This window comes from Heloderma suspectum, chromosome 3, assembly GCF_057233095.1.
Source record: "Heloderma suspectum isolate Gila_16-S chromosome 3, 16-S_ref, whole genome shotgun sequence".
Taxonomy (NCBI): domain Eukaryota; kingdom Metazoa; phylum Chordata; class Lepidosauria; order Squamata; family Helodermatidae; genus Heloderma; species Heloderma suspectum.
Genome location: NC_139460.1, coordinates 266,792,333 through 266,805,023, shown reverse-complemented (window position 1 = coordinate 266,805,023; position 12,691 = coordinate 266,792,333). Strand labels below are relative to the sequence as shown.

The 12,691-nt window shown below is 40.5% G+C and overlaps 1 protein-coding gene across 6 annotated transcripts in view; it reads right to left on the bottom strand.

The window, feature by feature from the left end:
• Positions 1-12,691, bottom strand: part of VPS8 (VPS8 subunit of CORVET complex) — a 119,376-nt gene that overhangs the window by 69,872 nt on the left and 36,813 nt on the right. For all 6 annotated transcript variants that reach the window (XR_014789555.1, XR_014789554.1, XM_084846860.1 and 3 more), the window contains exons 23-27: positions 10,575-10,664; positions 7,150-7,201; positions 6,268-6,310; positions 3,807-3,879; positions 1,096-1,215 (exon numbers count right to left, since the gene is read on the bottom strand). Coding sequence is in view for 4 of the 6 variants with exons in the window: in XM_084846860.1 (XP_084702986.1) it covers positions 1,096-1,215; positions 3,807-3,879; positions 6,268-6,310; positions 7,150-7,201; positions 10,575-10,664 (378 nt within the window). In the remaining 2 variants the exon portion in view is untranslated. The remainder of the gene's footprint in view (positions 1-1,095; positions 1,216-3,806; positions 3,880-6,267; positions 6,311-7,149; positions 7,202-10,574; positions 10,665-12,691) is intronic.

Here is a 12,691-nt window from a genome sequence, read left to right as displayed (position 1 = left end):
TGGGTTAGTGGGCTGTTGTGTCATACAAACATCCCCAATGAAACAGATTATTGTTTTACCCAGAGGAAGGAGAAGTGTACCTGAGGTGAAATGGGTGCCAACAACCATAATGTGCAGTGTGGCCTCAGGATATCCAGTGTGAAACTATTTGTAGCAAATAGTAATAAAATAGGCACATATTAGTGTAATACCTTTATTAGGCCAACCAAAATGTTACCAAAAAATTGCAAGCTTTCAAAAGTCATTTTTGTGACGTTTTGGTTAGCCTAATAAAGGTATTATGCTAATGTGGATTTGGACAGTTTCCTTATGGCCAACATGGCCACCTATGCTCTTTGTGGTAACAAAATAGGAGATGAGCATTCATGAAAATAACCTGAAAGAGTGTAAAGTCACAATGCCATCTTTCTGTCTCTCCACCTCACCATCCAAGCCTAATCAGTTCTTGCAGCCTTCTAATCTCTAAGCCTCACACATGCATCTTCTGTTCTGCTTGGATATCAAAAGGGGCAATGGAAAGAATAGGTGAATGTCTTCTGGTTTTCTGTTCCTGTATCTAATGTCAGGGCAGCCTCTGGCTTCCAGAAATAGCAACTGCATGGTCTTCACACACACAAAATGCAGCTCTCCACATGCTAAATCACACACTGAACAAATGTACTGCTACGGAACAATTTATACATTTTCCCAGCAAGGAGTAAAGGAATCCATAATACTGGACAAAGTGCTCACTAGTATAATTTAGCCTGCCAGTCTGTGTTATCTACTGTCAAGTTACATGTGTAATGTATCAGCATTGTAAGGAATATCTCTAATAAAATAGACATCAAAATACATTAAGTGCAAGTAAACTGATTTACATCCAAGAAGTCTGACAATCACCTGTTCAGTTGTTGGAATTTGCCCTGGGGGCCTTCAAATGGCAGTTTCAGATACCTAAATCTGGCTCCAACCCAGCACGCTAGCTGGGAATTATGGGAGTTGCGGTCCAACACATCTGGAGGGTGCCAGGTTGGGGTAGGCTGCTTTAATCCAATGCAGGAGGTGATAGGATATCTTTCCTAATAACTTTTTGGGAGCTATGTTGCCACTTACCAGTGCAAGAACATTAAGGAACTCCCGCGTATCGAAGTGCAGCAGTGTACGTACATAGGGGTAAACTTCTTCCTCTGTCGGTGCCTCAGCTGAGTGCAAACGGATGAGAAATTCGAAGACCTGCAATGAATAACAAACAGTCTACTCAGTCAGTGTCTGAATACTTGAAGGAACTGTTCTAACCTTACCAGTTCCAGAAACCTTCTTGAGAATAGGGAATGCATGTTCAGCAATATTCTCTTGTTATTTAAATGCCATCTGCTGTGATGGAAGTTTATTTCCTGGTACAGGTTCAGTGATTTAACAGTAGGCAAAGAACTTCAATTTAACATATCCCAGGATTTCTTACATCCATTTTCACAATTAATGACATTTATTGCTGTTCATTGTCATTTGTGAAAAATTATCCACACAGGTTTCCTAAATAATGAATTCTGGCAAAGGGCACTAGTGCATCTGCCTTCTAGCCTGCTCTTCAAAATGAACCTATTCCTATACATTGGATCAGTTTATTGGGAAAGCAAAAGTTAAAGCATCGTTAGTAGGATTTGAAACTGGGGATAGAGCATGAACTGCATACCAGATCCTGGAAAAAGAACATGTTAAACATGCTTATCTTAACGATATTTTGCCTCATCTGTTATTGACAATATAAAAGCCATGTTCCAATTTACCCAGTTCAGTGACAAATGACCCAAACTGGGGTTGGGGGAGAAGAGGAGGAGACTATCAGCTTAATGTAGCCTAGGTGCAGATAGGGTCCAATAGTAAAAAATGTCTTGAGTTATATTAACATTCCTACATTTTTTATATTTTGGAAATTTAAATATAATATATAACTGGGCAGAACCCCAGATCTGCTTGCTGGTGGATGGCAGTGGGGGTGGGGGAGAAAGCCCCTTCAGCTGTGGAGAGGAGTTCCATGGGGGGGTGTCTACCCCAGAGGCTCCCAATTACACCTCCAGAAAGCTCTACAGGCATAAATCTACTGCAATAGGTAGGCCCCCATATAGGGCATTCCAAAGGTGGGGCAGGTATGGCCTTGGATCCAGGATCTAAAGGCCTCCGTTGTCACATGAGGTCCCAGGATCAGTTATTTTCCCTCCCTTTGGAACAAGGGTTCGACTTCTGTACGTACAACTTCTGTATGTAGACCATGCCTGTGACTGCTGAACAGCAGTCAAAAGCTACATCAATGAAACATCACTGGAACCTGACGTTATGCCAGGGTTGCAAGCAGATACAACTGTGCAAGTATTTAGGATAAAGAGTGCCAATTCAGGAGGTTGGTTATGTGATCAATCCATACAGTGAGGCCTAAGATACTTTGCATAGGGTTATAGCCTGGCAGCGGTCTTCTGAGGAGCTTAAGCTGCAGGACACAGAGGTGATGCTTGAGGTTTATAGTCTATCCTTTTGATGTAATTGGCCTATATCTAAATTATTTCTCATGCTATTAAGCTTAGAACAATCTTGGCATACGGCACATAAATTATCAATTGTTACTCATAAAACTTTGCTTTCAAGTGGATATTAAATATTGTATTTGAAATCATATATGTGGATATTTTACAGATCATTTCATGATCAGGGATGCGATCCTGTGCATACTTATCGAGTAAGAAGTGCCCTTGGACTCAGTAGGTCTTACTTCCCAGTTACCACACATAGAATAGCCCTGTAAATGTACAGTGAGTAGTGCAGGAAATTGGGTGTATTACTCCTCCTTCCCCCACTGCAACAAAGTTTGAGTACATGCAACTGCATCTGTGCAAATTAATGTCCTTATCCTTGCTTCACTTTCCACTCCCTTTGTTGCATTCTGCACATATGGCTCATATCTAAATTTAGAATTAGGTTATTTAGATTAAATACCTGCCTTTGCTTAAATTACTTTGTAAAGTGTTGTGTACATTGATAGCACTATATAAATTAAGTTTCACATAAATCCTTGATGGACAAACAATTTATCCCCTAGAGTCTAATGTTACCCATAATGAACAAAAAGCAAAAAAGGATATAGCAAAGCACCCAGCTGACTGTTTCTCAATACAAAGGCAGTGGGGGCGGGAAGAGAATCTAAATGCATGTTCTAAAGAGCTCTGGGGCAATCACAAAGGCAGACAATCAAAAAGCTACCCTTATCCAGACAATAGCAATTTCTTTTCAGATATCTGCAGAGTAACTGCTAACTGCAAGAGACTCATCATTCCTATCACATTGTTACACACTTTAGAGAAATCAGTATCCATGATGGGGTCATCGGCCAATATTAATAGATTTAATATCTGTGCATCATCTTTGAGAAAGAACACGACACAAATAGGATGTGGGGCGGTGAAACTATCCTTTTGTAGTTGTTTTTAAATATTTGCTCTTGTTTCTGCTCTTTTTTGCTTTCTGCGTTATTGCTTGTTTTGTGTCACATTTTCTGCAGAGCTTCTTGTTTCCTATATAGCAAGACTTTGAAATATGGACCAGGAGTCCTTGAAGTTGAGCTAAGAAAACCTTGGGATATTGCTGTGGCAACCATGGCCAGAGTGGGTGGTTACTATACAAAAGTGATGGAGGGAAGAGAGAGTCACACCAAATGATGGCTTTGAGAATATGTTTATTTCTCATTAAACACACCAGCATGAACAGCTTCCATTTAAAATAAAAAACAATGGAAATTTTCCCTGGTGAATTTTGCAGCATATTTTTTAACCCACCTGGTTTTTTACCAAGGGTACCAGATCTTCAGGAATATTGCCCAATGGATAAGCTCGTCCTGCCAAACAGCAACTGTAAGGAAAGACAAATAATAGGAGTTAAAACACTTTGACCTGGTTCACACGTGACGACTATCTATGGGTTCAACAGCCCATAGTTAGTCAGGGCCGCACAGCAGGAGCGAGCATACTGCCCTGCCAATTCATGGGTTATATGCCATGAACTGGCATTTTGTGTGAACCAGACCAGTGCTGCATAGAACAGTTGATATACTACACAAGCCTAAACATAGTTGGGAAAGGGCCCCTAATTCTTTGCCTAGGTACCTACTCTACACAAGGGGGCCCTGGAACAAAGCACTGCAGTGTGGGGTGCTCCTGTTGAGGGTTTCAGCTACTGTATTCCATCCCAACTCCCCGAACAGTCAGTCAGCGTTCCATACTCATCAAGTTCAGTATCCATACTCAGGACAGTATCCAGTGTGGCACAAGTGCTAATGTAAATTACGTTGTGCTACCATAACAGAAGTTACCAGAAATGGCAATTATCGTTAGCTAGTGTGACGGGATTCCCTGGAAAAACTATTGCACCAGCTAATGCTACTGGCATTGCACTAGAGGTTCCTTAAGCTAGTGCAACATAATTTATGTTAGCACTTGTGCTGCACTGGATACTACCCTCGGTCCTCACTGGGCATTTGGGGGAGGTTGGTAGCCACCCCCATATGTTTTGTCACTGAAGTTTTGTTTTACTTCTGCAAACCCTGGGTTCCCCCCAATACCTTCCTCTTGTGCATCAATGGTGCTGTTTTAGATACACAAGGATAGGCACTCGGAAATGAGTTTTCTATTAGTATATATGATATTCTTTAAACACTGCTTTTTTCCTAGCAGCATCATTAATATTTACCCACAATGCTTACACACGTATAATTAGCTTCAATGAGAAAACTAAACATTACCAAAAAAATTTCCCATTCTGTAGATTACATGCAACAAAATATACACTCCTTCAGTAGAACAGTCTTTGCACCTGCAAACTAAACATGTTCAAATATAGATGGCTTTATATAAAAAATGAAGACATATGCAACTTCAGCACCTTGACATAGGTCACTGAACGCTTGGTGAGAAGGCCAGACTTACTTTATAAGGTTAACACTCTCCTAGTGCCTTAATACCTAAAGGACTTTGGTTGTTATGGGTCATAGCAGTACACCTGAGAACCCTCAGTTAGAAGCAGCAGCTGGGCGATTTGGATCACATCAAGCTCTATAACGGCCTCTTCCAACCTGCTGGCCTCCAGATGTTTTGGACTACAACTCCCACCACTTCTGACCACTGGCCATGCTGACTGGGGCTGATAGGAATTGAAGTCCAAAACATGTGGAGGGCACAAGGTGGGAAAGGTTGCTCTGTCAGTTAGTATGCTGCCTCATTTCATGTACATACTTCTAAAGACAGTGCTCCAATTACAGGGGGCCCTCGATCTCTTAGCTTTGTGATGACTCCCTTAGTTATCATTTTTAGAAGGCTACAGGTGACACCTTTTGGCAAAGATTGGGAGGAGTCAAGGGTAGGGCTTTGGATTTTATTAGAGGCTCTCCCGTCTTTCCCCCTCCCCTAATCTGAGCACTGTGCAAAGACCCATTCAGCATCAGATAAAAGCATTACCTTTCACTGATCCATTAGTTAGCTAGTGAATGATGTGAGCCATGGATTGCCACCAATTAAAAAAATAACTAAACAGCTAATTAAATAGCAAAGTGTTTAAGTCAATTAATAGCGCAATCCTGTTCTACAATTATGCCAGTTGAGGAGCTTTACCATTCTACCCAAACCCTATGCCAGCAATCCACCCTATGCCAGCAATCTTAGAGATAATGCCACTTCCAGGACTCTATGCCTGCACAACATTGCAATAGTGTAACTTCACTGCTGGTGCAATTCAGCCAGGGGTGTGGTGGTGGGAAGTGGAATCTAAGACAAAATCCTAAACTCCTTCAGATGATGCTCGCAAATCCACACCACCTCTTGTTTATCACGGTAAGTCAAAACACCCACAATGAAGAACCAAAGAAAACACTGCCCCCACCTCCTTCCACACAGCCAAATGGAGAATAGGATCTCAGCTAACTCCGTAGACAATCATGGCACACCTACCACAATATATAATCCTATTTGGAAATCTATTACTCAGATAAGGTATGAGGGATGGGATTCTCCTTCTGGCTTAATGTCATGCAAGCTTAGAACACAGAATTGGGGACTTTGGTGATGGGAACCATGATGAAAGGTGACTTGGCACAAAGGAGGGAGCAGTTTGCACACACAGTCTGGCTTGGAACAATTCTAGGAAGAACAGATGGCTAGCACCTGTCTTCTTGGAACCCTGACAGGTACCCTTCTTCAGGACTTTGCCCATAAACAGTCTACATCATAAATTATGGAAACATCATACCTTATATAGACAAGAAGCTTGTTGCCCATAATGACTTGCTCATCTAAGAAAACACAAACAAAAGCTCTGTGTTATCATCTGAAGCAATGAACAGTCAAGTTTACTGATGGTTCATGCCTTTCTTTACCAAAAGTTATCATATATGCTTAAATGCAGACTTACTTGCAATAATAAAGTAGTGCAACAAGATTCCATTTTCTCCCTAACCTTACACACTGACAGAAGTTCATGCTAAATTTATTTTATCTGAATGCCATGAACTTGAGAAATGTCATGAAAAATACCTACATTCCAAGCAAGCCTGACAATGCCAAAATGCTATTACTACTACTTTAAAATTTAGTAAGTAGCAGGGACTGTATAAAATATAGAAATGACATTGTACCTGCTCAGAAGGATTCAGGTTTGAAGATCCAATCCTATCCTCTGCTAAAAGCTGCATGAATGGGATAGGAGAACACATAGGTCCCCTTGGATTTGAGCAATGAACATAGGAACGTGCTTTATACTGAGCCAGAACAATTGTCCTTTTAGCTCAGCTCTGTCTACACCAAGTGAGAAAGAGTTTGCAGCTAGTCACTTCACTGAGCTCACTGAAGCACACAGAAGCTGTGTATGATCCTCACACATGTTAAGCCACATTCTTGATTCAAGCAAGTTTATACACGAAAACCATTTCCAAAGATATCACTGGTTTAGCAGCTCTCAGATGGAGCGAGCCAATTATCAGTGAGTGCAAGGTGAGAGTATACTGCGAGTATACTGAGCAGGAAAAAAACCTATCCTATGATCTGTCAAGTTAATGCATATTACAGATCAAATAAACATTGTCACTGTAACAGGAAAACATCAAATAAAAAGTACTTATCAAACATTGTGTACCTGAGAGAGACTTTCCAGCACTAAGTGGATGAGCAATAACCTTGAACAATTTCTGGAATAAAATTGAAAGGAGAGGGAGAAACACAAAAAGTTGACATAGAGGGTTCTTTTGCTCTTGGTTTTCATTCTTGATACTGTGGACTATAACATACACATACTAATGGATCTGGCAGTGACAGTATGGAAAGCCTTCAAAAAAGAAAAGACACACCTCTAAAAGAGAAAGTTGTTAAGTAGATAAAGAGCAGCCTTCTCCAACCTGGTGCCCTTCACATGTATTGGACCAAAAGCCATGCTGAATAGGAATTATGGGGGTTGCAGACCAACACATCTGGAGGGCACCAGGTTGGAGAAGGCTGATACAGAGAGTACATCCAAGGTGGAAGGAGGTGCTTCTACTTGGGACAGTTTTATTTGAATAGTTGCGAATTTCCTTGGGATGGAAGTATAATGCTAAGGGAGTGCAGCCCAGGGCCAACACATGATGAATTTCCCTACATGGGAGAGTCTGTTCTATGTGGAAAATATTCTGAATCTCACAAATAGGCTATTATATGGGATGAATCACAGATCATATTTGAGGGCTGCACTGCAGCCTACATAGAACCCTACATGCTGCCTATCAGCCTCTTGCCTTCACTGGCACAGCAACAGCTCATCTGTCTTCCAGGTAGATGGGAGAGCCGCATATGGCACTACTAAATAGGTTGCACTGAAATCCACAAGGGAAACCAATAAGGGATTAGTTGGTTCCAAGTTTAGTGACTAAACTATTCCCTACACAAAATTGTCCATGGGGAAGAAAGCTTTCCTCATCTATACTACACTGTTGCTGGCATGGGATCATCCTCAACTGGGCTAGGTGTTGCATATAAGGCCTACGTGGGAACCAGTTTGGATACAAGAAAGGTAAACACCATGAAAAGTATCATCCGGCTGGTGGAAGGGCCTGCAGATCTAACACTCTCAATAAAACCCAACTCAAAGTTAATTCCCATCAAGGGTTCACAAGGACAGTAGATACATACATGGTTGTCATATGTGATGAACTGCACATGGGATTCATGCTATTTTCAACACAGAAATTACTTTGTGTAGGAAATAACATATGAAGTATCCCTTTGTGGCCAGCCATACAGGCAGGGCTTGTGGCAATTCTGGCTCATACAGATTCTCTAATGCTGTAGCAATTACCATTGCCCTTTGGGACATTTTTAGCATTAATTATCAGGCAGAAAACTGGTGACCAAACAATCAGTCCACTCATACACGTACCTCAACACCACTACAGCCACTGAATTAACATACTTATTTCCCCACATGAAGACTGATGTGGTATCATGAGCGCTCATCTAAATCAGGGGTGGGCAATGCATGCCCCACAGGCCACATGTGGCCCCCCCCACCTTCTAGTGCCCCCAGTCACCCACCAAAAGTCAGAATATTTTTAAAAATGGTGGTTTGCCATTAATATTTGGCAGCAGACCACTACAGAGGCTAACTGAAGACATGGAGCTGGCAGAGATGGCAAAACTTACTATTATAATTAAAGAAGGATCAACAACTAAATTTATGTTAGATTGGAAACCTTTTATAGAATTTGTACAAGAAATAGAGAAAAATGATACCTATGAATGTGGAATTTTGAACTTTGAGATGGTTAATTCTCATTTTTGTTGTTGTTGTTAAAGTTAGGAGAGAAATGAGATAAGGTCTGTGAACTCAATGTATGATATACAACTAAGATAAGAACTGGAGAATAATAATAAGCATTTGTTGTGTGAGGGGAGCCAAAGGTAGATATCTTACAATCTTAACAGATATTTTAGTGTATGTGTATTGTGTGTTTATGCTGTTGTTGTGTTTTGTTTTCCTTTAAAAAAAATTATATAAAAAAAAAAAAGAGGAGAGACTTCTGGTTGGAACCAATGTCACCCTGGCAGCATCCCATGGGCTCTCGGTGGCAGCTTTCTCAAACAGTTTTTTAAAAGGTTGAAAAACTTTTTCATCTCCCCCCTGGAATTAAAAGGGGGGCAAGGCAGCATCTGGATAACTTCTTGGAGAAAAATACTCCCCACAAGATAGTGGGGGGCTGGATTCCAGGATTATCTCCCCAGAGCTTTACCAATGCAAAAATCTGTTCTGAAACTCCTATTTAATAGGAGAAAACAGGGCTGACATGTTCCATTGTAATATATGCTTTAAGAAATATCAACAACTCCTGAGGGATGATTTAAGAATATTAACAATATTGGAGAACACCTGAGGACCTGCAAGATCTGTTTGAAGAGAAACATGGCTACACGGAGGAGAAGAAAGGGGCTGGCATCACTGCCAACTCCCCCTGTACCTCCTGTGTCAAACGTTTCGAAAACAGAAGATATAGGGGAATTATTTACTCTGATAAACACTTTATCTTCACAATTTATGGAGCAAGCCAAAAGGTTGGATTTAATCCAAAATTCCATCACCGCCTTGCAAGGAGCTGTGGATCTAATTAATGCGTCTTGGCAAAAAAATGGACACAAAAATTAACGAGCTAGAAGACTGAGTGTCAGGGAATGAAACTACGACACAAGTTTGTTTTAAAAATGTCTCTGACAGAATTTCTCAACTGGAGGCCTTCACACGCAGATCCAATGTACGTATTATTGGGATTAAAAATCTGTCTAATTATGTAAAATTGCCTATTTTTGTGGATAAACTTTTGCATGAGATACTCCCTGTCCCATCTGATTATTTACTTGATATTGAGCAGGTATTTCATGTGCCAAATGCTAAATGGACTATACGATCACAATCCAATTTGCAAAAGTCAAATTCAGCTTCAGCAGCAGTGATGACATTACAAAGCAGTTTGCATTCTAGCATCTAATCCAATACTTTCATATGCAAATCTGTTTCAGTTCTGTTACAAAAATGATGGCTTGTTCGTTATTGGAACAAAACGTTGATTCTTTTCAGACATCCTATGAGCAGCCCAAATTGGCTACCTCCCTACTAAATAGGTTGCAGTTCTGGGTATAAGCCCTTGCTTGTTGTCTATGAAACAGGGACTGCTCCATCTTTTTCAACGAGCAAGTACTTGAAAATTGCTCATTAGCTCAGAGCAACTCTGCATTTAGTGAGGGGGTACCTCACCTTGAAAATTCTTACAATATTTGATAATAATCACTTGGCTCCCTTGAGACCTCATGGGCTTAACTCCAAAGAGGTTAGCTGCGTCACCCAGGGAATGTGTGTGGCTTCTCTGTAAATATGCACAATGTTCAGAACAAATAAGATTTGCCATTAAAAGGAGGAACTTAAAAATAAGAAATACTCAGGCTCTATGAGGTATAGCCTAGCTAACTAATGATACTTATTTGAAACTTATTTGATGATGAGTATACAAGATACTCAGTATATGGCTCCAACCTTCCTACCTCCATTGGTGTAATAAAGTCATTCACTCCACTGTTGTAGACATAGATCATGGCATCATACAGACAGTTTTCCCAACACATGAGGACAACCTGGAAATAAAAGAGTTTGAGACATGCAGATTTGTTAAACACCTGCAAATACGGACTCACTCAGCAATACTTATACACAGAGCTGAAATTGGTTTCCTTATTCCAGGGATAGGTAATTTTTAGTTTGTGGGTCATAGTCTTCAGACTACAGAGTTTATTAGGATCCCAAGAATCCCAGCTTTTAAAAAACCCTCTACTCCTCATGACCAAAGATGTTTAAATATATAATTACAAATATTTTAAAATGAAATCCTGCATGTTAAGTTGCCCCTTTCTGCCTTATACCCCCATAACTAGATATGTTAACTTGGGAGCCCTACTGTTTCCAACAGTGTGATTTGCATCACAGCTCTTCTCTTGCAACGAAGTCTCTCGTCAATATATGCTCTCTCTGTAGTGTAACAGCCCTTTTATTCACCACTTACATCAATCTTGTTCTTTAGAGGGGACATTCTAGAAAACAAACTTGGATGCCTCAGTATTTCTGGCTCACAATTTTTAGTCCAAATCTATTTTTGATACATGGAGGTCTTCTTAAGGTATATAAGCTTCAAGAGAGCATGGCACTCACTTTTACTTAAAAATAGTTATTTTGTTTATTTTAAATATTTATATCCTTCCTTTCCAGTTTCAAAACTTTCAGGATACCTTACAATAATAAAATAGTATCGAAATATAAACAGTTTTATATTTATACAACAAATAAGATTGAAATGGTAAAAGCAACAAAAAGGCAGCAGAGTCAATTTTTTAAAACATGTCAATAGTATTGAAATCAGCTTAGATGACATGCTGAATAACCTGGGGAAATAAAACAGTCTTCACTTGCTATGGAAGAGACATGAGGTTCAGTGCCTGGTAAGCCACCTTGGAGAAAACTTTCCATAGATGGGGTGCCAGAACAGAAAAAGCCTTCTCTCTAGTCACCAGCCATTTGATCTCAAAAGTCAGGGGTTGAAAGGCCTCCAAAGACAATCTAAGCATTCAAGCAGGCTCATGCAGAGGTAGGTATGCCTGGGTACTACCACATAGGACTTTAAAATGTAATAACCAGTACTTTGAATTATGCTTCAAAAAGGACTGGCAGCCAAGAAAGATGTTTAATTAATGGCAAGATGTGGTACAGTCCTAGTTAGTAATCTAGCGGCTATATTTTGAACAAACTGACATTTCCAGGAACTCTTCAAAGTCATGTACAACTCCCTGCAGTCATCCAGTCTTGAGGTTAGCAGAGCACAGATCACAATGGCCAGGCAATCTCTGTCCAGGAACGGTCACAGTCTCAGAGGGGCCTCACGTGGTGGAAGGCGCTTTGTGTTACCAGTCGGAGCTAGGCATCCAATGACAGGGACAGAACCAACAGGATCCCCATCCTGGATTCTTTAGGGGGAAATACAACCCCATCGGAAACGGGTTGAACACCAATTCCCTGGCCTGATGAACAATTAGATAATACAGCCAATTACCCAGGGAGGTGGTGGGCTCTTCCTTGCTGCAGGTCTTCAAGCAGAGGGTTGTCAGAAATCTGTTGAGGATGCTCTTGTCCAGCCCCCTGCATTGCCTATAAGGCCTCCTCCACCTCTATGATTCTAAAACTTCTATCTTGTTCGAAATAAACTTGAATAAATTCCCATCCAAACCACACAGTCAGGCCTATATGTGTTGTACTGTATATGCTGAGGTCCCATTCCAACATACATTCAATGTTTTGATGCAAAGTACACAGAATCGAGAGTGTACACAGTTCAAAGTTCCTGTGAATAAGACAGTAGTGTCCTTTTGTTATTACCACAACTTAGTGTAAATGGGATTAAAACAGGTAATTGTGGGCAAGATAAATGGAGGAAACTTAAGAAAACTTGTATGGTTCTAGAATGCTTTAAAGTACTAGGGAGCATAGCTAAGTCTGTTCAACACAATGCAACATATAACTTTAAATAATTCACACATTAGCCATTAAGTGAGGAGCCACTCCTAGTAGTAGAATGAGATATTTACAAAATTTCAAAGTACGCAGGATACTGATT